We start from the raw sequence: 28,000 nt of genomic DNA, 5'->3' as shown, positions 1-28,000 counted from the left end.
ATGGGAATTGATGGGAAATGACGTAAATATATCACTAGCCACTTTAAACAATGCTACCTTATATAAATGTTACTTACCCTACATTATTCATCTCATATGCATACGTATATACTGTACTCTATATCATCGACGGTATCCTTATGTAATACATGTATCACTAGCCACTTTATACTATACTATGCCACTTTGTTTACATACTCATCTCATTTGTACATACTGTACTCGATACCATCTAATGTATCTTGCCTATGCTGCTCTGTACCATCACTCATTCATATATCCTTATGTACATATTCTTTATCCCCTTACACTGTGTACAAGACAGTAGTTTTGGAATTGTTAGTTAGATTACTTGTTATTACTGCATTGTCGGAACTAGAAGCACAAGCATTTCGCTACACTCGCACTAACATCTGCTAACCATGTGTATGTGACAAATAAAATTTGATTTGATTTGATTTGATTTGACAACCATTTATATCGCGTAAGAACTGCCTTCCTAAGACTTTTCACACCTTCTTTAAACCCCCCACCCCAGCCCATTTACTTTGTTGACTTATCTTTCCTCTTAAAAGCAGCTCCCAGTGTCCCCTCATTATCCCTAAACAAGACCCTAGCCGGTCCCATTCGGTTGATACCTTTACCAACAAAGGCGTGTTGCCCTACGTTCCATCCACAAAGAGTATAAAATGCAGTACCAGCAAATCTTCTGCAAGAGGACCAAACAGTTAGTGGTTAAGAGGCCCTACACCACTTTCGGCAGAGTCTAATCCAGCTGGCCGTTCACCATAGACAGAACAGGCCCGTCACCATAAATACAAAGAGTCTCACCTTCCCCAGCTCCCAATGCCGAACACAATTGCCAGTGTACCGAAGCCAATGTGTGGAAATAAGGTCTGAATATGGCTGCCTGTGTAAACACAGCCAGTGTGGCAAAGCATAAGACCATGTAGAACAGGGGTCGACAACCCTGTTACTGGAGATCTATCCTCCTGTAGGTTTTAACTCTAACCCTGTTCCTGGAGATCTACCCTCCTGTAGATTTTAACTCCAACAATGTTCCTGGAGATCTACCCTCCAGTAGATTTTAACTCCAACAATGTTCCTGGAGATCTATCCTCCTGTAGGTTTTAACGCCAACCCTGTTCCTGGAGATCTATCCTCCTGTAGGTTTTAACGCCAACCCTGTTCCTGGAGATCTACCCTCCTGTAGGTTTTAACTCCAAACCTGTTCCTGGAGATCTATCCTCCTGTAGGTTTTAACGCCAACCCTGTTCCTGGCGATCTACCCTCCTGTAGGTTTTAACTCCAAACCTGTTCCTGGAGATCTATCCTCCTGTAGGTTTTAACGCCAACCCTGTTCCTGGCGATCTACCCTCCTGTAGGTTTTAACTCCAACCCTGTTCCTGGAGATCTATCCTCCTATAGGTTTTATGCTCCCACCCCAGCTGTAACGAACCTGGTTCGGTTTATCAACAAGCTAATTATTAGAATCAGGTGTGCTAGATTAGAGTTGGAGTGAAAACCCACAGGACAGTGTCTCACCAGGAACAGGTTAGGAGAGCCCTGATGTAGAACCGCCATTAAATAAATATGGGTTTTTCTATCAATCTTTGAAAATTGTCTGCCCTTATGGATTCACAGAAGACATTCAGATATCCAAAGAATATTTGTTTATTTGTCCAATTCAAAAATACAGGGGAGTGTATACTATTTAATGCGAACTCAAGATAACTGGGTATTCAACAAGAATGTTATATGTCCCTAGTGAGTCACCATGGGAGAATTGCGAGAGGAAATGGGCGAATGATGATTTATTGGGAACGATCTGTGGTTTATTGGGGTTGATCTGTGTCTGTCTGAAGGGTGGAATTGATGAGTGTTGAAGTAAGTATATACAGAAATGTACAGTGTAAATGTTTGAGGTCCTCCAATCAGGGGTGAAGATGGGATTATTGTTATTATTTATTTACGTTTTGTGGTTTGGCTTCATGCTGTGAACGGTGTGTGTGCTGGTGGTTATGGGTAGTTTCATGCTGTGAGTGGTGTGTGCACTGGTCCTGGTAGTTATGGGCGCCAGGTAGCCTAGTGGTTAGAGCGTTGGGCCGGTAACCGAAAGGTTGCTGGATTGAATTCCTGAGCTGACAAGGTAAGAAAAATATGTCGTTCTGCCCCTGAACAAGGCAGTTAACCCACTGTTCCCCGGTGCACCCTCTGACCAGAGCACCCACTGGGATTGCCATTCCAAAGAAACATACAGTAAGTTCTGGGAATACTTGTAAAGCCGTGGGAGGAGTGTTGTCATGATCAAACTGCCATTCAGCTCCTCATGAGTCATCTGCTTGAAATCCAGCATAATAACTAATGCCTCAAGAGGGATACAGCACACGGGATACAGATCTGCAACATTGAAACATGCAGGCAAAGGAATTATGTTTCTGTATCTAGAATCCACAACAGGAAGAAGCCCAGGCACCACACGATATTGTCTATAAGACAAAAAAACTACCTCAAATTATACTCCATTGTACAGTTTGAACAAACATGCCAGCATAACATCACCATTAGGGTAGGCTACTTGAACATGCAAACTAATGCACAGGCACAGAGATTACATTTACAACAATATCTAGCCTAATAGAAAGAAATATGGCATAACACTCTAACCTTTCACAGTGACCAGACCGTACAAATGAGCCTAGATAGGCAGACAGTATCTACCTTCAGCCATGTCTATCGAGGAAGCTTAGGCAAATATTTTTATGGTAAGACCTTCGGTTTAAGAGATTTACAACAGTACATTTTTGTAATATTGTTTCTCCTCACTGACGGCTAGTAAACGTAGCCAGCTAGCTTGCTGGATATGCAATAATGGTTATTTACATCTGTTTGGAATCCTATCTGGTGTCATGACTATTTGTGAGGTTGACTATTTGTGTGATTGATTCTTATTTATAATGACGGCCTACCCCGGCCAAAACCTAAACCAGACGACGCTGGGCCAATTGTGCACCGCCCTATGGGACTCCCAATCACAGCCGGTTATGATACAGCCTGGAATCGAACCAGGGTGCGTAGTGACGCCTCTCGCACTGAGATACAGTGCCTTAGACCACTGTGCCACTTGGGAGCTAAGCTTCTAATGTTAGCTATATGCAACTCTTTGTTTTGAATCCTCTTTGCTATATTCTAGTTGAATGTATGGTTGAATGTCACCATGAAGCTAATAGATGCTCCATCATCGAATTCCTGTTGATGAGAAGAATCACTTGAATCAGTTTTGCCCAAAGGATTGTTGTTACAGTAGTGTCCGCGTCCTTTTCAAAAATCCTTTGTGGAGGATTGGGGCCAGAGCATGAAGTACCGCCCAACACAAGTTGTCGTTTTTCAGAGACTGAAATGTTGTTGTCTGCTTGTATATTTAGTAATGAATCCGTCAACAGGAACATCGCTGAAAGATGTCCAATGGCTCTTTCGAACAAGGACAACAATATCTACACCTACAGAAACATATAGTACGATCAGTATAACATAGAGCATTTGCGAAATGCCACAAAGCGGGACTACATTACTTTTTAGATCTCACCCCCCATCATCAACACACTTGAAGCCGTCATAGGGTGTATCATTCAGCGCACGAAGCCCTGACCTGCCTTCCTCCTGGTCAATTATATGTGAAACACATCACACTGACCTAGAAATGCCTCAGACATGATGAAAACAAGCCTAGATTCCCCCAGGGTGACGTTCCCCTTTAATTTTTGAGGCTAGGGTTAAATTTAGGCATAACCTTCGAAATCTTAAGGTTAGGCATTAACTCGGAATGATTAAGGTAAAAGTTGGGGACAATTTTCTAGTGCTGGATTCAAACATGCAACCTTTGACACGAGAGGCAAGAAGAAGAAGCAGCTCCAGCTGACACGCGATCTCCAACACTTGACTATTGAGGAGTGGAAAAACATTGTCTGGTACAACAAATCCCGGTTTCTCTTGTGTAATGCTGATGGCAGAGTCAGGATTTGCCGTAAGTAGCATGAGTCCATGGCCCCATCCTACCTGGTGTCAACGGTACAGACCGGTGGTGTAATGGTGTGGGGAATGTTTCCCTGGCACACGTTAGGTCCCTTGATACCAATTGAGCAACGTTTCCATGCCCCGGAGAATTCAGGCAGTTCCGGAGACAAAGGGAGAGGTCCAACCCGGTACTAGACAGGTGTACCTAATACATTGTATCTCAACAGCACATATATACTCTATCCAAATATCAGGAGGAGCTGAGTACGAGGAACAGAAAATGATTAACCAGGATGCAGTGGAGCCCAGGTGTTACTACATAGACAAAGGCAGGAGGCCTTTTCCCACCAGAGATAGAGGGCACACACACTGAACTACTAATGACCCTAATAATGTACACAGAGTACACAAATAAATACTATGATCCTGATACACACACACACACACACACACACACACACACCACAGTGATTATGACCCTGGCAGTGCCAAAATTGCTCCACCAAACTTGCTGTGGAAACAAAATGTTGCAAGACAAAATGAACAGAATGGGCAGCTTTTCCTTGACATGCAGCCGAGTTCCACCTGAGCTGCTTGCCGCATAGAGAAATTACACCCCACTGAGAAGACAGCCGTGCACACACACACACACATTGACACAACTCTCACACACACACACACATTGACACAACTCTCACACACACACACACATTGACACAACTCACATACGTAACTCTCTCTCTCTCTCTCTCACTCACACACACACACACACACACACACACACACTGTTCTCCTTCCACACATGATCGTTCCTCCAGGTGTTTCCGTTACACCAAAGTGCCTCTGAGTTATTCTAATTAAAAGAAAAGATTGTGTGAGAGCCAACATCCACTAAATACAGACACATCAACCATAGTGTGTGTGTGTGTGTGTGTGTGTGTGTGTGTGTGTGTGTGTGTGTGTGTGTGTGTGTGTGTGTGTGTGTGTGTGTGTGTGTGTGTGTGTGTGTGTGTGTGTGTGTGTGTGTGTTAGCAGGTAGAAGCACCGTTTTTTGCTGCAGGTGTGTATAATAAAAGTTGCTGACTATTTGAACAGGGCCCCAGTCTTCAAGAATGGAAGTTTCTATGAAGACGACTGGGGCCCTTTTCAAACAGCTCAGAAATGCATCAGGTAGACAGAACACCACATCAAGGTAGTTTTGATCTTCTCATAATAAGCGTTAAGGCATTGACAAGTTACACACACACACACACACATACATACACACACACACACACACACACACAACCACTGACTGACGCATGCAAGGACACACACACACACACACACACACACACAGAGACATAAACAAAGCCATGCCCAATAAATATACACTTCTAATTAGGAGAAATTCAACAACGGAGGGGAAACTGAAACAGGTTAAAGATGTGGGACATCAACAGCATAGCCAGAGCAAGCAAACTGTATATTTAAATATTTCAGGAGGCCGCTTCCAAGTGTGCGCTATTTCCAGAGCTGTTCCATAATTCAACATTAACATTTTTCTCCCGGAAACCTTGAAACCTTCAGCTCTCGGATTAAGAAAAAATAGCAGTTTGTGTTCATTTGAACTGTGAGATATCAGAAGAGAGGGAATACTTTCATGTCTAGAGACAGAGGGTATTTATTTTCCCTCGTGGGAACGATTTGGGGACGTGTTGTGACGGTGTAAAGTGTCTGGCCATATAAGTGTTTAGAACCTGGCTTCACATGCATTCCTGGACATGTATCCCTGAAGAGGTAAGGCAGTTGTTCTACCCAATTAATGTGTGACCCCATGTTTAATGGAAAAATCCCCAATTCACCAACCAGCTGTCACGGGTGCCAACAACATAAAATAATATTAAATAGGATACTGTCGCTATAACTCACAGTTCTTGTGCCAGAATAAATGTTAAAGGCAGAAACAGGAGACCTACATAAGTCAGGAAGAGTTCAGAGTTCATCACCAAGGACACATCCTCCCTCCTCACCATTCCCTCCAGTCCTGAGAATTAAACCACACAGAGGAATCTCCACGCTCATTCTCTCCATTTCCACTCTCTCTTTCTCCCTCTCCTCCCCCTTATCCCTCTCTCTCTCTCCACCTTCCCACCACGCCATCTTTGCCCCTCTCCTCCCCGCCCACGCTCTCTCCCCCATTCATTCTCTCTCTCTCTCTCTATTTCCCCTCTCCTCCCCTCCTGCTCTCTCTCCCCCCCATTCCTTCTCTCTCTCTCTCTCTCTCTCTCTTTCCCCTCTCCTCCCCTCCCGCGCTCTCTCCCCATTCATTTTCTCTCTCTCTCTATTTCCCCTCTCCTCCCCTCCCTCTCTCTCTTTCCCCTCTCCTCCCCTCCCGCGCTCTCTCCCCCATTCATTCTCTCTCTCTCTCTCTATTTCCCCTCTCCTCCCCTCCCGCTCTCTCTCCCCCATTCATTCATTCCTTCTCTCTCTCTCTCTTTCCCCTCTCCTCCCCCCTCTCTCTTTCTCTCTGTGTGTGTGTGTGTGTGTGTGTGTGTGTGTGTGTGTGTGTGTGTGTGTGTGTGTGCGTGTGGCTATGGTCAGTTACCTCCCTCCAGCCTGCAGAGGAAGCTCCACGGCAGAACAACGCTAATTGCTGGGAAGATGAGAGTAACCAGCCAGAAACCTGGGGACATTGAGACACAGCAGGAGGATGGGAAGAGGGGGAGGAGGGATAGGAGGAAGGGGGGTGAAAATTGGTTATTTTGGGGGTAGAAGGTGGCAGGAGTAACCAGCCAGGGACACTGAGACACAGCAGCAGGGAAAGTGAGGTCGGACGGAGAGAAAGAGGGGGAGATGAGAAGGCAGAAGGGAATGGGAGTTGGCATGGCAACCCTTTCAGCTGGTGCTGATCCCACACATGGACAAATAGTTACAACTGCATGACTTGACGAGGGAACTCAGAGCCCAGGTCATTACCATAGGGGGGGTTACAGAACATACAGTATCTCGATAACAAATCATAAGCATTACTACTCATAATAAAATGCAGAGATGAATGTAAGCATTTGATGTCATTACATCAGGGACAGTCACAGGATTTGTCACAGCATGTATGTTAGTATAGTAGCTGAGTACCCAGTCTGGAACAAACACACCAAGTGTCTCAGTCCCTAAGAAGCACTAGCTGTGTGTGTGTGTGTGTGTGTGTGTGTGTGTGTGTGTGTGTGTGTGTGTGTGTGTGTGTGTGTGTGTGTGTGTGTGTGTGTGTGTGTGTGTGTGTGTGTGTGTGTGTGTGTGTGTGTGTGTGTGTGTGTGTGTGTGTGTGTGTGTGTGTGTGTGTGTGTGTGTGTGTGTGTGTGTGTGTGTGTGTGTGTGTGTGTGTGTGTGTGTGTGTGTGTGTGTGTGTGTGTGTGCGCGCGCGTGTGTGTGTGTCTGTCGGTGTATGCCAGTCAGAAGCTGACAAAAGCCAAAATATTCCCAGAGAGTACATAGCCAACCCCCAGCAGCCCCCGGGGTGCACCACCAGGTCTGACACCCGCTCCACGTCAACATCAACCACCGACCCTGTCTGTCAATCAATAATCACATCACAGCCCTCCCAGCTCTGCAACTGACACAGCTGTGGATACACACATAGTGGGCTTGTGTGTTAGGTGGGTGGGACGGTGTACACAGAGCATGTGCATGTTTGAGAGACTTGTACATGTCTCCTACACAACAGCCTTCACGTCATAGTAGCCTCAACATAGAGGGGGAAAATAACTGGATCTTCCAGACCTCCATTCACATCTCCTCCCTACAACCTCCATACTAACCTCAGCTACACGTCTTTCCCTTGTATACAGTGACCTATGGCTGGCTGGTGATGTGGTGCCTGCATGGCCTTCTGATGCACTCTGTGCTCTGGGGGCCCTCTGGAGCCCTGTGAAGCAGAGATTGGCACTGTGTGTGTGTGTGTGTGTGTGTGTGTGTGTGTGTGTGTGTGTGTGTGTGTGTGTGTGTGTGTGTGTGTGTGTGTGTGTGTGTGTACACTCGCGCTCTCCTAGGTATCCCTCTAATCCTAAACCCTCCAAATCCTTCCATCCACTATACTCTAGTCTTCCTCTCTTCCGCCATCTTTGATGATGAGCGCTCTTGCTCTCTCTCTCCATCTCTCTCCCTCTGCTTCATGCACCCCTCTAAGAAACTCTACAACCTCTGTTAGCTCATCAATATTTACTATACGGTAACCACAAATGCTCTAAGGGGGCGATTTCCTGTTTAGTTAGCGGGTGTTGTTTCACCACATTGGGGCGGTAGCTAACTGCTAAATGCTAAATGCTGTAAATTCTTTGAGCATGCCAGTTCAGTGTTCAGTTCAGTCCTGCTTATTAGCGTGTTAGAATGGTGCTCAGCACTCCCACTACACTCCTACTACACTCTCAACCATGTCTATAGTGTCCAGTAATACCATCTCTCTTAAGCCACGTGTCCAACACCCTGATTCAGAGGACAGTAATGGTCTTGCACGTCAACATGGTGTGAAGTTGCTCATTTCACACCTTCTTTGAAATCTTTTACAGAGGACAGGATAGAGAAAGTCAATAGACCACGTCATCTTTCTTCACCTGCTGCATCTGCTGCAACAACACCTACAGAGATGAGTCACCCACGGTACAGATACAGTAGCACCACTATTAAGAGCAGAAGCTCCAGGTGCTCTGTTCCCACAGGCTGACCTAAGGGGTCATCATTAGTCCAGGATGAGGCCTCTGGGCTGGGCAACAGACCTGGACCCACTGGCCTCTCCCATGACGGAGGTGGTGAGATACAGGAACCTATCAGTTTATCACCAGCTGCTTAGCTCCCAGGTACCATAAGAACACCTGGGTCATATTCATTAGCGCCCACCGTATCAAAATGTTTTGCAACGGGAAACAAAAATTATCATTTCTTATTGGGCAAGATCAGGTAATCCCTCCCCGTTTGAGTCTGTTTTCTTCCGCTTGGTGTCTAATGAATACCACCCAGAACAGTCAGGAGGGCCTGTGTGGCCATGTTATTTCATTGGCACGACAGACTAGCTTGACATAATCTATCGCACGTGTAATAATCATGTGCTACATTGTTCATTGTTCATCGGAAACGTTCACTGAGCTGAAGTGAATGGGGAAAGTAATTTGTTGGATGGCCGCATGCCAAGAACGTGGACCCATAAGCCTAATGCTTGCCCGGTCTATTCAAAAGACCCTGATCACAATGCCATACTACTAGACTGTATTAGAAGTTAAATGCTCAATGGAAATACATGAGTTTAGCAATGATGTGCAACAACCCACTGGGCACACACTGGTTGCATCAACGTTGCAACTTTCACTGAGGACGGGGACATGTCCCTCCCCCCACATTCTGAAAGTTTTATCAATGGAATGTGATGCAAAACAGGGTGTACTTCAGGACCATGTGGACACCTCCGAGCAGTCTGGTAGGCTGTTTTGAGTGTTTAGCCGACTGGATAAAAAAATATATATAATAACAATTTGCGCCCCTGATGCACAGGAAGAATGGGAATGCCTGCAGAATCCATGGAAAGTTCACATACAGCCCCAGTCTTTCTCTCTCTCTGTCTCTCTGTCACACACACACACACTCTCTCTCTCTCTATTCCCTATTCTCCCACATGCCATAAACATTCCGGACACAAGGCTATTGTGATTCTATACCATTTCTCTTGGAAGCACTGAACCACTACATACAGGCCTTAAGTTGAGAGCCGCCAACACATGACAGCTTCTCATAATCAAAGGTTATAGTGTGCAACTGGCTAGGGTGTGCATGGATCATCATATAAATGATTGGCTAAATGATGAGGGCATTATTTACAGAAGCTGTGGAGGGCTCAAGCCTCATGGAACATTAAATACATCACTTCCTCTCCTGAGGCACGAGATAGCTCCAGCCCTGGCTCCCCCAGACTTCAACCAGGAAATGAAACAGTGCAATGTAATTGCAGCAAACAAGGATGTCATAAAGCACTTTGAACAGGCTAGATATCTTACATAGTGTATTGCTGTTGGAAATTCCACTTGATTGAGCCTTCGGTGAGTATGAGCAAATTGAATATTTGTGGCACAGCATGAGTCACGTAGTGCACTATGGATGTTCCCTATTACCACACGATCTCGTGGATGGTCTAATGCAAAATTATTTAAGCGACGTTCATTCACCTCATTGCATTGTGTTGGGAACCGATCGGTGGGAAAACCAAAGAATAACCAATACATCCGTTCACGGGAGAAGGAACACAGAATATATATTTAGGCCAACGGTGGAATAGAGCTGAACACGAGAGGCGCACGGTACTTTCACGCTGCATACATGTTTTCCGAATACAATAGGCCAAATAACTGATTAATTCGATATCAGTTGAATTGATACTGGTTTGAGGCGTTTTAAATCCAGATATTGGCTATAACTGGTCGAGCTTCAATTCCCCCTATCATGCTTAGCTCGAATGCCCGGCCTTACATCACATGGTGAGATTTCCAACCAGTGCAACCACACCCACTCTCTCATCGCCGAGGGTAGGGGAAAATGGCACCACACCGGTGTAACACGATTGTCGGGCATAAAATACGAATGATTTGTGCCAGGCTCGCAATGAAGCATCATTTGAGTTTTAATGTCACCATCGTCTTGTTGGGCAACGACGGTATCATAAACAGCAACAGGTGACATAAACAGCAACAGTTCGATATCTGGCACACCGTTGACGTTTTGTTAAGGACAGCTCCCAAGCCTTGCCAGCCACCAAGCTGCTTCGGTAAGGTTGTATACGCGGCCGTGTCAAAGCAACAAAACAAAAAAAATACTTTGGGAGAGGAGGAAGATAAGGAACGATTCAGGGAGGGAGGGGGGCACGCAGTCCTGTGGTGTGATTCATCCAGTGCTCCCCCACTGGTACACCCCGTCTCCCCTCCTCGGCCACCCGCGCGAGGCTATACCTGTATCTCGTTTGACCCGATTTCCCCGTCCTTATCAATGACCATCTCCATCACCATCGTCTGTCACGGAGAGGATACCTTGATTAGCTATTCACCTCGTAGGCTATGTCCACAATTTCAATTATATAGTCTACACCTGACGTTCCTTATGGGGGCTTTGGAGAAGAGCGCATAGCCTACAATGGATTTGAGAAAAGCTAAAGCATTGACAGGCCTATAAACTGTGACTTTTTCCCCCCCTCATGAATAGTCGAATCCCAAAACGAACCCCAATATCCAACCTGGTGTGAATTATTCATACAGTGGCAAGCAAGGGAACACCGTTAGCGTGGGCTATAACATCTGTAGGCTATACGGAAATTACAGCCCAGTATTAGGGAACAATAGGGGATGCAACGAGTTGTGGTGGTTGAACTGGTGTGAAATGTGACCACAATGGTAAACGGCAGGCGTATTGGTAACATACTGGGACTAATTGTTGGCGGATGGCCGCTCGTGCGTCTGCCTTCTGGACACAGACACCTCGCTCGTGAATGGGGGTGTTGCGTTTGCGAGTGGTGCGTTCGGGGTTCCACCGACCACCGTTCAGGGAAAGGAAATGTAGCCCTTACTTTAACACGGCTTCCTCTTTCTCCTCTTCCTCCTTCTGCCGATCCATCACGGCCATGATTATTTTCCTCTCCTCCTCGGTGAGATGGCTGAGGTCCGGCAGTTCGGGGACGGTCGGCGGCGCGGTGGGTGGGCGAGGGCCGCCCTGGGGCCCCACCGAGGCGGACGACATCTTTTCCACCAGCAGCACCCCTCCTTGGCTTGCTACTGTCGTTTCGACTGACTAAATCCCTGCTGCTTAGCGTTGCGAGCCACACCTCACGACATAGTTCACGGGTAGAGCAGCAGCTCTGGTGAATAGGGCAAGCCGCCGCTGCTCATGGTTGTTGCAGGCACCCACGGTTGTGCTTTTGTTTCTCGTCCTCCTCGGCTTTTTTCTCTCCACCTCCTCACTCTCTAGTCTCTCGCTTCTTCCCCCCACCCCCCGCCGGCCCGCCTCTCCCCTCCACCACCGCCGGTTTTACGGGAAGCCCATCTCCACGCCAAGAGACAAGCAAGCCGAGGGACCCTCTGGATGGATTGGCTTTGAGCTGTGATGCCCTCGCGCCACCGGACACGGGCTCGGTGATGTTGGACCGTGGTAAAGTTAGGCGGAGTCTGTGTGTTGCCTTCCTCTCTCTCTCTCCCCCTCGCTCTCTCTCTCTCAGTGCTGCCACCGCCTCGGCACTGCTAATGTTGCTGCCACTGACAGGGAGATGGAACAGTCAATGGGAATGCAGCCCCCTAGAGCTCGCATCTTCCTTCCTTATGGTTGTGCACGCGCTTTTACGAATTTGAGAATGGGTTTCTCTCTCTCGCCTCATGCAAGAACAACACTTTTTCCAACCTCACTTATTTCAGGAGTCACGCCACCCTGGCTGGCACCACACACACACACACACACACACACACACACACAAACGCACACCTGCCTGCAAATATAAACCAAAAATAGTGCGCGTTCCCGTCGTTATAGCTCCAACATTAATTGACCGTTAAGGCTTCTGTAAAATATTGATCCACAGGAAAGGGTAAACTGGGTTCTGTCTGAGAGTTCAATGTCCTGGACTTAACGACGTTCAGTTTGATTCCTGAAAGTTGCGTCAGAGATGCAAATGACAATCTCTCTTACCAGCTATATTTCAAACCATTTTCAACATAACATATAGCTGGATGAACATACAGTGTGTATCGGTATAGTCGAATGACATATTTGATTGTCAATCAAACATTATCAGTACAATGGACATCCTGCAATGCGTTTCTCAGTCACGATAAAGGAAAAACATTTCAGCACCACGGACAGAGACATTTACGCACAACTCATAAGTATCATAATTGCAACAGTTTTAAATCAGCTAATGCTTGTTTTTACTATCTATCCATTCACTTCATTGTCGAGCTCTTGTCTTTTGAAATATATTAAACAAAAAATGCACATAAACATAAAATGCACATACAATTTACATAAACGTCAATGAACTGAAGTCAAAACCCCTACGCTGTTTTGCTGACTGTGCAACTATTTTCTCATTACCAATGAAGCATACTCAATTAATTTGAAACATTCTTAGTCACAAGATTCCCCAAAACTCTCCAGAGAACGCCTGAAGCATATTGAGTAGTTATTTAAGACTTTACTGTAGCCTAAATGCGCATTAATTGTAGCTCAAGTTGTTGCTGTCGAGTATCAGTTCTAATGGTCGGCTATTCATCTGTTTGTATTCAAACCCAGACCCAAACACTGGCATCGGTTCCTTTCCAATGACGTAATGTTACGGGGTCTCGAGTCGGAGTCCATCCACCAGATGGCAATGCTACCGACCGAGTTCGTTCGATTACGTCACCGAGGAAGTGACTGTACTGTATTGACGTCAACTATCAGTGGTGCAGAATTCTGTCATAATTTAGGTCGTGACTACTACCAGTCTGAACTGGATATTTTTAGCCTCTTGCTGTAACCTAAATCATGGAGATGGCTATTGGTTTCAGGTTTCATTCTCATAACATTGTTTTGTAGAAGAGCCCTCAGAAATTGAATGGAATAGTGCATTTAATTGAGAACAGGGTTGGTGTTTGTTGGTGGTGGTTTGAAAAATTAGGGAAAACATAAACTATAGCCATGTCATATCATCTGTTATATATATTAATCTGGCAATAGCTCACAAATAACAAACAGAAAACACACTTGCATTACATGAACACCTTGGCTACATTAAGCCTGTGGTTAAACTCCTACACCCATGGGTTATTTCATGATGCATCAATGTGGTGTAATAGATTTCAATACCATGAATCAGTCATGTCTAAGGAGACAACTTGCATTGTAAACCTCATCATAACAGAATCATAACCTAGGCTACAATCATATGATGGAAATCCTCAGTAGCCAGAGACAATCCATGTCCAATTATCATACTTATTCCCCGGTATTAATCTCCCACAGGAATTCCTAATATGGGAACATCCCCATATACAACAGCTGATAAAAGCATCATTATGAGGGGAACCATTATAATTGTGCTTACTACTCCATCTTGAGGCCCTGAACGAGAATGCCTGTTATTCTCCGGAAAATGTGGATATAACTGATCACATTAGCAACAACGTCTTTGCCTCGGTTGTCTCAATTTGAAGTTAACCAGTGATTTATTGACAAGCAGTTTAACTACGAAACCCCTTCCCTTTTCAATGACAGTGATCCCAATGAAAGACAAAGCACAATCAAATGCAATGACAAAAGGTTTACTGAAGATAAAACGGGTGGGGTGGGGTGGGGGAAAGGGATTGGGGATGAAGACAAAGTGGGATAAAACATAGGAACACCATTGTGGGTGCCTGCATCAGTGATCTCCCTGTGTAGTGTTGTGGTGGCAGGTGAAGCTGCTCACATCCTTGTTGATTTCGTCCTCTTTCTTGGAAGCCACTTTAGCCTGAAAAAAAACGAAAGGTAGAAAATATAGAAAACCTATTTCAAAGACAGCCATTAACACTGGATATCAGTATCAAAATAGTTGATAAATTATTATATTAAGTACAAGATAGACTAAGAGTATATGAGTTAGTACTTAGAGGCTTCTTGTTCTTCCCCCAGAGAGCTCTCCAGACAAATGAGAATAATCTACACCTCTTCTTCTTCTTGGCAGCAGCAGTTGAGATGTCGTTGACATCAGTGGTAGAGGTAGACATTTTCTCGGCAGATTGCTCCAGGCTTGTAGCACTAGCATCAACATCATGTAAAGCAACAAGGCAACTCTTGGTTGAAACCATATAAATAGTGATGGTAAGTCTACTTCTCTTGGTTGAGACATCATCCACGTGGATCTCAGGTTGGTTGGAGTCTCTCAGTGTGGAGTCATTATCCTGAGACATTAGGTTTGTAGCAGACTGGATCAGGTCGTTTTCCACAACGGAAACACTGGTAGACAGAACCTGAGATACTAGGCCTGCAGCAGACTGGATCAGGTCATTATCCACGATGGAAACACTGGTGGACAGAACCTGAGACACTAGGACTGCAGCAGACTGGATCAGGTTGTCTTCCTCGATGGAAACACTGGTGGACAGAACCTGAGATACTAGGCCTGCAGCAGACTGGATCAGGTCATTATCCACGATGGAAACACTGGTGGACAGAACCTGAGACACTAGGCCTGTGTCAGACTGGATCAGGTCATTCTCCACGATGGAAACACTGGTGGACAGAACCTGAGACACTAGGTCTGCAGCAGACTGGATCTGGTCATTCTCCACGATGGAAACACTGGTGGACAGAACCTGAGACACTAGGACTGCAGCAGACTGGATCAGGTTGTCTTCCACGATGGAAACACTGGTGGACAGAACCTGAGACACTAGGCCTGTGTCAGACTGGATCAGGTTGTCTTCCTTGATGGAAACACTGGTGGACAGAACCTGAGACACTAGGCCTGTGTCAGACTGGATCTGGTCATTCTCCACGATGGAAACACTGGTGGACAGAACCTGAGACACTAGGACTGCAGCAGACTGGATCAGGTCATTCTCCACGATGGAAACACTGGTGGACAGAACCTGAGACACTAGGCCTGCAGCAGACTGGATCAGGTTGTCTTCCTCGATGGAAACACTGGTGGACAGAACCTGAGACACTAGGCCTGCAGCAGACTGGATCAGGTTGTCTTCCTTGATGGAAACACTGGTGGACAGAACCTGAGACACAAGGACTGCAGCAGACTGGATCAGGTTGTCTTCCTCGACGGAAACACTGGTAGACAGAACCTGAGATACTAGGCCTGCAGCAGACTGGATCAGGTCATTATCCACGATGGAAACACTGGTGGACACAACCTGAGACACTAGGACTGCAGCAGACTGGATCAGGTTGTCTTCCTCGATGGAAACACTGGTGGACAGAACCTGAGATACTAGGCCTGCAGCAGACTGGATCAGGTCATTATCCACGATGGAAACACTGGTGGACAGAACCTGAGACACTAGGCCTGTGTCAGACTGGATCAGGTCATTCTCCACGATGGAAACACTGGTGGACAGAACCTTAGACACTAGGTCTGCAGCAGACTGGATCTGGTCATTCTCCACGATGGAAACACTGGTGGACAGAACCTGAGACACTAGGACTGCAGCAGACTGGATCAGGTTGTCTTCCACGATGGAAACACTGGTGGACAGAACCTGAGACACTAGGCCTGTGTCAGACTGGATCAGGTTGTCTTCCTTGATGGAAACACTGGTGGACAGAACCTGAGACACTAGGCCTGTGTCAGACTGGATCTGGTCATTCTCCACGATGGAAACACTGGTGGACAGAACCTGAGACACTAGGACTGCAGCAGACTGGATCAGGTCATTCTCCACGATGGAAACACTGGTGGACAGAACCTGAGACACTAGGCCTGCAGCAGACTGGATCAGGTTGTCTTCCTCGATGGAAACACTGGTGGACAGAACCTGAGACACTAGGCCTGCAGCAGACTGGATCAGGTTGTCTTCCTTGATGGAAACACTGGTGGACAGAACCTGAGACACAAGGACTGCAGCAGACTGGATCAGGTTGTCTTCCTCGATGGAAACACTGGTGGACAGAACCTGAGACACTAGGCCTGCAGCAGACTGGATCAGGTTGTCTTCCTTGATGGAAACACTGGTGGACAGAACCTGAGACACAAGGACTGCAGCAGACTGGATCAGGTTGTCTTCCTCGATGGAAACACTGGTGGACAGAACCTGAGACACTAGGCCTGCAGCAGACTGGATCAGGTTGTCTTCCTTGATGGAAACACTGGTGGACAGAACCTGAGACACTAGGACTGCAGCAGACTGGATCAGGTCATTCTCCATGATGGCAACACTGGTGGACAGAACCTGAGACACTAGGTCTGCAGCAGACTGGATCAGGTCATTCTCCACGATGGAAACACTGGTAGACAGAACCTGAGACACTAGGCCTGCAGCAGACTGGATCAGGTCATTCTCCACGATGGAAACACTGGTGGACAGAACCTGAGACACTAGGCCTGCAGCAGACTGGATCAGGTTGTCTTCCTTGATGGAAACACTGGTGGACAGAACCTGAGACACTAGGCCTGCAGCAGACTGGATCAGGTCATTCTCCACGATGGTAACACTGGTGGACAGAACCTGAGACACTAGACCTGCAGCAGACTGGATCAGGTCATTCTCCACGATGGAAACACTGGTGGACAGAACCTGAGACACTAGGCCTGTGTCAGACTGGATCAGGTTGTCTTCCTTGATGGAAACACTGGTGGACAGAACCTGAGACACTAGGACTGCAGCAGACTGGATCAGGTCATTCTCCACGATGACAACACTGGTGGACAGAACCTGAGACACTAGGCCTGCAGCAGACTGGATCAGGTCATTCTCCACGATGGAAACACTGGTAGACAGAACCTGAGACACTAGGACTGCAGCAGACTGGATCAGGTCATTCTCCACGATGACAACACTGGTGGACAGAACCTGAGACACTAGGCCTGCAGCAGACTGGATCAGGTCATTCTCCATGATGACAACACTGGTGGACAGAACCTGAGACACTAGGCCTGCAGCAGACTGGATCAGGTTGTCTTCCTCGATGGAAACACTGGTGGACAGAACCTGAGACACTAGGCCTGCAGCAGACTGGATCAGGTTGTCTTCCTCGATGGAAACACTGGTGGACAGAACTTGAGACACTAGGCCTGCAGCAGACTGGATCAGGTCATTCTCCACGATGGAAACACTGGTGGACAGAACCTGAGACACAAGGCCTGCAGCAGACTGGATCAGGTTGTCTTCCTTGATGGAAACACTGGTGGACAGAACCTGAGAAGTCTGCAGGAGTGTCAGTGGCTCCCACTCATCCAGGAAGAAACTCTCGACCGAAGGGAAGCTTCTTCCTTTCAGAGCTGGGGGAATGTAGGGGGTTTACCCAACAGTCCAGAGTAGAGAGCTGTCGATGGCATTCGCGTAGTGGTACTTGTCGCCAAGTACCTTTGCAAAGCTCAGACGGATGTTCTGACTCTCTGACTCTGGACCTTCAAGGGTGTTGAGTTGGGTCACCATTGAGATCCACCCTGAAAGAAACACCAACACAGCATAGGGTAAACAAAATTGATTTTTTGCATTTTAAGGAAGGGATATTCTCCTTTTCACTCATGGCAAATAATGTGTGCCTTCCAGTAATATCTCCAATTTCCTAAGTGTGCCCTCATTCACTACTTCCCAGACATCTTAAAACGTTGGATTGGTGGTGGCATGGGCTAGTGGGATTTTCATCCGTATTTATTATACCAGTCATTTCCCTTCAATTCAGTGACGTGAACAAGTGCGCACTTTGGGAGGATGGAGAGATAATTGGGACATTACGTAACATAATTTACAGCTTTAAATATTCATTTTGCATGGTTACCATTCTTGGTAACTAACAACAAAAGCCCATACAGCCATCTTCTCCTATGTTGTATTATATTTCCTTTTCATAAGAATTAAATCAATTAATATTTGAGTTTTAAGACTGAAATAATGTAATTGTTCTTACCTGAGTTAACGTCGTTGTCCTTAAAAGAACAATGTCCGTCTTCAGGGAGAATTAATGAAAAGCTCGCCATAATGCTGTCTCTCTCGTTGTTTGTCGATCAAGAACTGAAGATTTCTTGAGAGTTCTGGACATATCTCTTGGGTTCTGGAGTTCCATGTGAAGCGTCGGCATTGTGACCCTCCCGGTCGCATAGAGATGGGACCATATCTGCAGAATGCCATTATGCAAGGTTTAGAATGGATTTCGGTAACACTTTATTTGGATAGTCCCAAGTAGATGGTTTGTAGATGTTCAATAACGGTCAACATTTCAACTAACTACCGCTATCCACTAACCCTAAGCCATACCCTTATCCTAACCCTAGCCCTAAACGTAACCCTAACACGAATTCTAAGCGAACCATAACCTTAGCAAGCAGTTGCTTATCAACAGATCGTTGGTCGAAAGTATGCCTGGCTGTAAATCATTTATTTGGAACTAAACAAATAAAGTGTGACCTGGAACTCTATTTCTGTTTAATAATAGTACATTTATTTTAGATAGCGCTTTTCATTAAAGATCATCTCAAATACTATTTAAAAACAAAACAAATGTAGCTGGTCTTGACTTCGGGTACGATCTTCCACAGCTGACTGTGTTCATGCAGTTCAGAAAGGTAGTAGTAGCGGAGGGAGCTTCGATGGTACAGGGAGGGAGAAGCGTCAGTCGGAAAGGCGGGCCCGGAGCTCTTCATCCGGCACCTTCGCCGTATCCTCCTCCTTCTCATGTGGGTAATCAACAACAGAAGGTGTGGCCACTACCAAAATGTTACGACGTCGTCCTCAAATACTTGTAATTGATTGCAGAATATCGAGTAAGCTAGGGTAACACCCTCACACTTTATGCACTCAAAAGAGATAATGCTAAAAACCACGTCTCGTGTATTTCCTCGCTTGGGAATTCGTTTTTTCTTCCTAGCTCTCCAGTTCAGTGCTTCTTCATTCAGTTAAACGTTTTTTTAGTCAATTTTAGTACAATTAGTTTTTTTTTTTTTTTTACCATGTTGCACCATCAACCAAATTCGATTAAATATTTAGCCTACTTAAAAGGGAGCTCTTGGCTCTCCGTGTCTATATTCCCTCTTATGTGATACTGTAGTGCCAGCTCTGCAAAGGATGGTTAAAGAATGATACCACCCGGACATTTGCATGTGTAGCCTACCCCGGAAAAATATATACAATAATAAATACATGGGGGAGTAGACATGTTTTAAATGCAAACTTCTGTACCTTCTTAGGTGTTCTGGTAGAATTGACATTGAATGCTGTTAATGGCTAAACCTAGAACTCAGAAATCTAAAATCTAGAACACACAAGACACATTGGTTTATCATACTTTATTTTGTAGGGGAACCACATGTCGTTTAAAATGTTATACAGAGCTGTACATAGGAGAGCAGTATTCACAGAAATTATAGCCATGTCTTCTCCCAAAGTTTAAATACTATTCTTTAATTCTCTATAATAATTTTTATAATGATACAATAAAAGCTTGTGTAACTGGTCCTGCAGCTTTTTCGATATGTTGTCGATGATGTCTTTGTTGTTGTATTTGTTTACGTTGTTGTGGTTGTCGTTTTTTTCCCTCCAAAAAAGGAAAATGAAAAGAGTTATGATATCCACAACATGTAACAGGCACTGACTGCCAGCCTGCGTATGATGGTGTATGAGCACTCCCAATTTACTCACAAAAGAGAGACGGAAAGAGAGCGCGATGGATAGAAAGTGACAGAAAGAGAGAGATGTGCCCCGTTTGAATACTTGCAGAAATGCTTCCTTCCTTCCTTGAAGTAATCACTGATCTGATTGGGTCAGTCAGACTAATAAGACGGTCACCTTGCTTTTACCTGTCCAATCACCAATGGATCTGTGATTACCTGAAGGAAACAAGGAAGGAAGACTGCATCTCTTCAGTATGCGAACAGCCAGATAAGCTCGATGTTGTAGAGTGGTCAGTATCAATTGGAGAACGGGCATCAGTTCATAGTAAGGTTGCTGGGGGGGTTGGATGCTGGATTGCGGACCCGCTGGTTGCAATCTCCTCTGCCGCTGCCCTGACCCCCAATCCCTGACCTTTGACCTCCGGGGGGGGGGGGGGGTCACTTCCAGAGCTGGTTGCTGAGGGTCTGACCGGAGGGTGCCGCGGCCCAGCCTCCCATGGTGGAGGCAGGCTGACCGAAGGCCATGGCCCCCCCGGCACCGTTCAGACTCATCCCTGACATCTGCTGGTTCATCTGGGGAAGACAGTAGGAGAGATGAATAGTAAGGTGTCAGGGAAACACAATATTGTCTAATACTAAAACAAACCCAAGCCCTGACCACAATGCATTTATATAGATCTGAGAACATTTGATAGTTAGGTATGGCAATGTGGTAACATTACCTAAGTTACCTCCCAAATACACTTGATATTCTATTCTTATAAAACCATCTTATACTTCAAATGCGAAGTTAACTCCCATGGGAAAATCCCCAATATGCCAAATAACGTGACATCAAAAGAACTAACATACCTGTCCCATGTTCCAGTGGCCCTGCTGCCCAGGCTGGACGGCATACATCCCCTGCATGCCCTGAGCAGGCACCATACCCGCGGGCATTCCCCCATGTGGTACCCCCATCATCCTCGGAGCCATGCCAACCATCCCGGCCGCGGGCGCTTGTCCCATGAAACCATTGGGCATCGTCATGCCAACCATCATGCCTGTGTTGGGTCCCATCATGGCAGCTCCATTCTGAGCCATCATGGCACCCATGACGGTGGTGGGGGGCATGCCTGTGCCCATGCCAGGGAAGGCCTGGTAGCCAGCAGGGACCTGCTGCTGGGGGATGCCTACTGGAAACTGCATCTGGGCGGGGTTCATGTATATACCAGCTGGAAGGGAGAAGTACAGGAGAAATACTGAGAACAGTTTGAGTTTCTTTCAAAATATAATTTTCTGTTAACATTTGACTGCTTGCCATAGATATACTAAAGTGACTGAACAACTTGGTTGGTGACCTGTTACTTTAGAAGTGTTTGGTATTTAACAGCATGCATTTATATAGCCCAGAGCCAGTTGGAGACCATTTCCAACCTCTGTGTTATTGGTTGGTGTGTGTGTGTCATGACTCTCCTGGTCAAGGATCAAAGGTCTCAGACCACAGGAGAGGAGAGGGGGGCTGGGCCAGTTATGACACCTCACGGCAATCATAAATCTTATGCAGCAGAGAACCCTCTCCTGCTCTTCAGCACCAACCAAAGGAATGCCTTTGTTCTCTAGAATATTTTTGCCGCTAAAACTATAACACCCCAAAAAAATGAATATTGGAACAATATTTCTAAGATAGGAATGTTAAAAATGGTCAGTGGGGATCTAAAAAATAATCATGTTATATTGCTTTTCATTTTGTGATGTTTTTAAAAACTGTATCCACCAAATACTGTACCTTAGGAAGGAAACCCTCCTTCGGCTGTTAAGTTTCCATCCAATATGATGTTAATACAATATGAAGAACGGTGAAACTATTTTTGTTAAGATAGGAATGTGATTTTGGTTTTCATGTCCGTTGCACATTAACTAAGCCACACCCCGAATGAGGTCAGACAAATGTGTCAATGTGATGGAAATGCCCTTTCCGACCAGAGTGATTAAAAGGACTCGCTAAGAATGAACATATTCAGACCAGCAGAAGTGAAGAGTGAGCTAAAAACATTACAAATGGCTGGAAACTCTGAAACTCAACAAGAGATGAAGATTAACTCACTAGACCAAAACATTGACAGTCTACAGCTTTGCATGTAAAGGGATCTAGATCTGACTATCTACCCAAGAAAGGAAGGAGAGGATCCCATCTCAGACGGTAATTGGGCATCTGAAGAAAAGTTCAGAAGAAACACTCCACTCCAAGCCAGGACAACTAAGAAGGATATTGTAACCTCTGGTGGACAATCAGAGCCTTACACCCATCGAGCTATTCCCCATAGAAGGATTGATTGGTTTCAACAGAGACAACAAACAAAGACATCTAACTTACATGTAAATACATTGCATTTCTTACCCAAACGGGCAGCAGTTCGTGTACAAAGTATAGGATTAATGTGAGAACAGTCCTAGAATGTAGCCACAATAAATGTCCTTTTCTCTATCCCTCTCTTTCCCCACCCCCTCTTCATTGTGTAACAAGCCATCATATTTTGTCAGTCCACTAGAGACTTTTGTCTCATGTAAATGTGTATTATGTGTTATTATTTAGCTAGTTAGTAAATCAAAATTGAAATCAATTTGTGTAGAACTGAATAATCAGAAAGGGTTGGGGATCTTGCGGATTCAAGAAGTCTGCAATGTTCAGAATGAGACTGATATGAGGTAATGATTAATAAATGACTTATCAATATATATCTTATATATTTCTTCTAGAGTTTCATTCGGGAGATGGTAACTCATTAGACAACTTATTCCGTGGTGCCCCAAATTCCTTATGAGCTAATTGTTACATGGTTAATTTAATCGAGTAACAACGATAAATAACATTCATCACATTAACCAAAGTCACATCACGATGTGCACACATGCCCACACTTATGTATGACAAGGCTCTACAGTGCAACCATTTTTCTCGCGTACGCGCCAAAATATTTTGTTGTACGACCTGGAATTTTTATTTAGGAGCACAAGTGCTGATGATAATGGTTGAAATGATTACTTCACTGTACTGCAGCCCTGGAGTGCCATGGTGAATACACTGAGTGCAGATTCATGACCGTCATTCTTACACCATTATTACAAAGAAAACATCTTGTTACCTCAAATATTTGTCATTGTGCTCCTAAATTTCTTTGAGTGCTCCTACACATGCTCCTTGTAAAAAAGGTCAGTGTAGAGCCCTGCATGAGTGTACATAGTGTGCATGTGTAGGCTTGTGTCTGTATATCTCCTTACCAGGCGGGGCCTGCTGGTGCTGGGGCATCTGAGGCATACTGGTGTTCCCATACAGGGACAAGATGGAGTCCTTGGAGAGGGGTTTCTTGGCACCGGTGTCCTCCCCCTTAATGCCCCCTCCACCACCAGTCTCACTGAAGAGGTCCAGGTTTCCCTGGGCAGAGCCAGAGGATGGGGTTGCTGCTGGGGGTTGTGTTGGGGTGCTGGCTGGGGTACTGGAGCTAGCCTGGAAGAAGGAAGCAAAAACTAAGAACGACGTAAGAAAAGTCTCTTGCTCTTCAAACGTCTCTCACGCTAGCATGCATTGGCCTGCATGGATGTGTGTGAGACAAATTTCTCACTGCATTGATAGCACAATGCCCTACCAACTGAGCCATCGTTCAGATGTAGATGTACAGGTAATATATGTGCATGTAAATATAGAAGTTCAGTATGCGTCTTTATGTTTGTGGAGCTGGGTGTCCATAGGGACCAGGGAAGTGGTGAGGTCATCAGATTGTGTTACCTGAGAGAACTGAGCAGCAGCATTAGATGAGGGGAGGGGGTTGGACACCATGGGGCCAAAGATATCCAAGTCGTGACTTGCTGTGCTGGCAGCACTACCATTGTTAGCAGGGGCAGGTGCATCTAGAGAGATGGGGGAGACAGAGAGCAACAGAGAGGGGTTAAAAAGATGTGTAAAACAGGTTATACAGGGGAGAAAAAAACGTACATAAGATGAATGTGTGTATTGTTCAGGACTCAGCATTTCTGAATAACTGACTGGTTTAGTACATTTGAGTCATTTAGCAGACGCGCCATACAGGAGCAATTAGGGTTAAGTGCCTTGCTCAAGGGCACATCGACAAATTTCACCTAGTTAGCTCTTAACTGCTAGGCTTCCACCCAGGGTTTTATTCATCAAGGCAAAGCAGCGTCATATTCAATAGGCACAAAACGAAAGAAAACCAGGAAGGACTATCTGAACTTGTCCAATAAGAAACTCTCATTTTCGATTTGGGAAACTGACTGGTTTAATCTTACCAAGGCCAAGTAGGTTGACGGGAGGTTCTGCTGTCTTCACAGGACTGGCTTTGGGGGCATGGCGGGTCTCTTCACTCTTCAGGGGTTGAGTCCAAGAGAAAAGGCAAAATGATTGTGAAAAAATAATAATGTAGTCTTGGAAGTAATAATGAAGTTGATGTGTTAAGCGTCTTCCAGACTAATGGCTAAATATGCAGGGCTTCGGTTGAGCAAAGGTTTAGTTCATAATGAAAGCAAAGATCCTGAGGAGGTACACTTCAGATAAGACAAGCAAGGGATATTTGAAACCCTCAGCAGTCAAGCCCTCGTAGAGGTCAAAGGTTAGGTGCATCCTCAGCCTTGGGTTACTTGACCACATTCAATGCTTTGTCTAGGAACCAACATGCCGGGAGCTCGACGCACCAGCATTCTAACCCTAAACCCAAAGATGGTCTATTTTTCACCAATGTATCAACATGTCAAAGTAACTACACAGTGAGACGCACCACAACAAATCAGTTTGCTGGACATGGTGACCATAAACATTTGTAAATTGATGATTAGTTGTATTAAGTACTGGTATAATGCCAGACCTGTTAACTGTAATGTATGAAAATACAGTTTGCCATAGACTGTTAAAGGGCAATTCCACCACTTTTCAACCTCATTCATTATCTCCAGCACAATACCAGTGTCGACATGTGAAAACCATACATTTCTTCTTTTGGTAGAAAAAAAATCACGAAGCTAAAAAGTTCTACCCGATGACATCATTAAAAGTTAAAACATTTAAAAAACACACTAGGAGATTGGTGACATGGGGAGCAAGAACATACACTCCCCTCTGGCAAAAAAAATAATAAATACATCCGTTTTTCTTGATTTTAAGTCCTACCCTGTAATAATACAGGGAAACAATTAGATATTTTTAACCACAGATCATAGAAACGTGCCGTTTTCACATATGTAGACAATGGTATGTTGCTGAAAAATTAATAGGAGTTTGAAAAGCTGCGGAATTTCCCTTTAAGTCTGCTCCCATTAAACCACTAAAACCTGACCACTATAGCATGGAGTGTCATGATGAGTGGAATTGTTGTAAACACAATAAACATATCATTCTGACTGCAAAGCTAAAAAGAGACAAACAGGGTGTACAGTGTGATTGACGAAAAAGGAATATGGGTTGGATTGAGACAGAAATCTTATATAAGGAGTCTATAGATGTACCCATTCAAAACCACCGTACTTTGGCATTGTATGACAGCTTGGTTCCTCTATCAGTTTCCTTCTCTCGTTTGCTCTCCTTGTCTTTTGGCTGTAGAGGAACATCATAAGAGGAAATTAGAAGAAAAAAAAAATCAATGGAGGAAGAGAGATAAAAGGCCTAATCTCATTTGAATAATGTTCCAAATTGTTAGGCCATATAACAAACACCTGTGGAAATACATGCTAGCAGATATCCTGTCATTGCGCTAATGCTAGTTAGCATTAGCTAGTGAAACTACCTCTAACTTTCTTTATACTGGACCCAGAGACATTCAAATGTTATCCAAGAGTTCATCTGACTTTAGGGAAGTACATAATGTGCCTCATTGCCATAACTCCAAAGTATCCCTTTAACCTAACAAGCAACACTTTGGAGAGTCTACATACAAATAAGACATTCTAGTACTATCCGCAAACCAGTTTGATGGTGTCAGAGGTGAGATACATACGCTGTGTCCATTGGTCACATTTTTGCTGTAGTATTTCTTCTTCTCATACTTGTCCCTGATGAAGAACTCCACTGCTCTGGGGTCAGGGGTTAAGGGGGAAAAAAATGTAGCAATATTATAAAGGGGCAAGTACGTGTGTTACGGGAAGCTTTTTGGGAACCGCGGTGTGTGTATGTGAGAGAGAGAGAGAGTGAGTGAGAGAGCGAGAGAGACTGTGTGTGTCTGTGTAGTTGTAAGGATACTGGTCTGTCTGAGGCCTTCTGTAGTTGTCTGGAAGATTGGCCTCATAAAGCTGCCTGGACTTGGAGTTGCCCATATCTACTATGCTCTGTTAGAGAAGAGAAGGAGAGATGGAGAGAAAGAGGGTGGGGGAAAGAGAGAAAGAGGAGCACAGAGATAAAGGGGAGTGGAGGATGGATAGTGAAACAGCAGGGGGGACATGATAAGTATGGGTTAAAAAGTCAACTTTGTATTCAGCCAGTAGGATATACAAGAAAGAGAGGTGTCTGTGTCAATAAATATAGGTCAATACATGACATTTCTAATTTATGAATATTATAAATCCTGGACATTGGCCAATTACCTGTATTTGTGCTGCTGTCCATTGGTCCAGGTTGACAGATTTGACCCGTGATATGTGAACCCCAAGGTTCCTGTGGATGCCAGCACATCGGATACAGATAAACACTCCCAGGTTCCACGATGCCCACCTTGGACCTGGCAGGCAGAGACAGGGTCGTACTCATTAGTGCATCGGTTTCAGTCTGTTCTCTTCCGTTAGGTGTCTAATGAACACAGCTCAGGTAACGGAAGATTCACTTATCAAAACCTGTCTGTACCGGTGGTGCAGGTGTCACAATAGGACTTCAGATTGGCAGGTCTTCCCTGTACATTCTTTTAGAGTGACATGTTTTGACATTTAGGGATAGTTTCCCAGTGGCGACTTTCATGGTGCAAGGGTGTCGAAACTTGCATTCACTTGTATGACTAAAGCTTGGTTCAAGGTGTGGTGGGAGACAAAATGCTACCTAGCATAGCTAAGATAGCATTTATCTGGTAGCTACAAGGCTAAAGAGGAAGGAAGGTGTCAGCAGACTAGCTGCTACTTACAGTTAGCATAGTCAGCTAACATCTCAGTCGAGTCTGGCTAGACGAATAACTGAAACGGTTATATAACATCAAATGACATCATTTAACGAAGTTCACATTGTGTTATATAGTTACCTTTCGCCTCACAATCGGCGCAGTATTTGTTGTCGTCCTCTCTCAGCATTTTGGACAGAATGGCCTGATGCTGCTCGTTGAGTTTCAGGGCCTTCTCTCTCTCTGATCGGGTTGTCATCTTTGCTGATGTTCTGTTTGTTCTTTCAATAAAACTGTTCTCTACCTTGAATGTTGGTGAATTTTTTTAACTTTATGATTTAAGACCATAATCAGACAAGTGAACGCCTTCGAGAGAAGTGTAAAAACACCCGGAACCGAAATTTGTTCTCCGCCCACAAGAATGCACGAACTCGCGGGAGGCGGGTGAACATACCTAAACGGCTCTCGGGATTGGATGATGGAATGACGTAGTCTGCTGACGCATGTCAGGGTTTCTTGACAATAAAAAAAAAAACATTTTTCAATGTTTAAAATGTGTTGTTGGTACAGATTATCTGTCCTTGGGAATTTTTGTATTTGCAAAAATATTATACAAGTTCTTAAG

General features: G+C 45.1%; 3 protein-coding genes across 31 annotated transcripts in view; all 3 read right to left on the bottom strand.

Moving 5' to 3' along the window:
• LOC110487294 (regulating synaptic membrane exocytosis protein 1) overlaps nucleotides 1–12,294 on the bottom strand; it is a 100,665-nt gene extending 88,371 nt beyond the window's left edge. For all 29 annotated transcript variants that reach the window (XM_090195819.1, XM_090195827.1, XM_090195822.1 and 26 more), the window contains exon 1: nucleotides 11,591–12,294. In XM_090195819.1, the coding sequence (XP_090051945.1) occupies nucleotides 11,591–11,760 (170 nt within the window). In that variant the 5' untranslated portion in view covers nucleotides 11,761–12,294. The remainder of the gene's footprint in view (nucleotides 1–11,590) is intronic.
• Nucleotides 12,295–14,296: 2,002 nt separating this feature from the next.
• LOC149978792 (uncharacterized) lies at nucleotides 14,297–18,971 on the bottom strand. The gene has a single exon (XM_090194432.1). The coding sequence runs from the start codon at nucleotides 17,595–17,597 to the stop codon at nucleotides 14,598–14,600; it is 3,000 nt and encodes a 999-aa protein (XP_090050558.1). The 5' UTR covers nucleotides 17,598–18,971; the 3' UTR covers nucleotides 14,297–14,597.
• Nucleotides 18,972–19,972: 1,001 nt separating this feature from the next.
• Nucleotides 19,973–27,835, bottom strand: LOC110485767 (stromal membrane-associated protein 1). Its single transcript, XM_021556926.3, has 10 exons — nucleotides 27,517–27,835; nucleotides 26,876–27,009; nucleotides 26,535–26,620; nucleotides 26,293–26,368; nucleotides 25,824–25,892; nucleotides 24,596–24,671; nucleotides 24,078–24,199; nucleotides 23,573–23,798; nucleotides 21,164–21,525; nucleotides 19,973–20,884 (listed from the first exon to the last, which is right to left on the bottom strand). The coding sequence occupies exons 1-10, from the start codon at nucleotides 27,632–27,634 to the stop codon at nucleotides 20,750–20,752; spliced, it is 1,404 nt and encodes a 467-aa protein (XP_021412601.1). The 5' UTR covers nucleotides 27,635–27,835; the 3' UTR covers nucleotides 19,973–20,749.
• Nucleotides 27,836–28,000: the final 165 nt, after the last annotated feature.

This window comes from Oncorhynchus mykiss, chromosome 13, assembly GCF_057628025.1.
Source record: "Oncorhynchus mykiss isolate SJ-2025 chromosome 13, ASM5762802v1, whole genome shotgun sequence".
NCBI lineage: Eukaryota > Metazoa > Chordata > Actinopteri > Salmoniformes > Salmonidae > Oncorhynchus > Oncorhynchus mykiss.
This window is presented reverse-complemented; position numbering and strand designations above follow the sequence as displayed.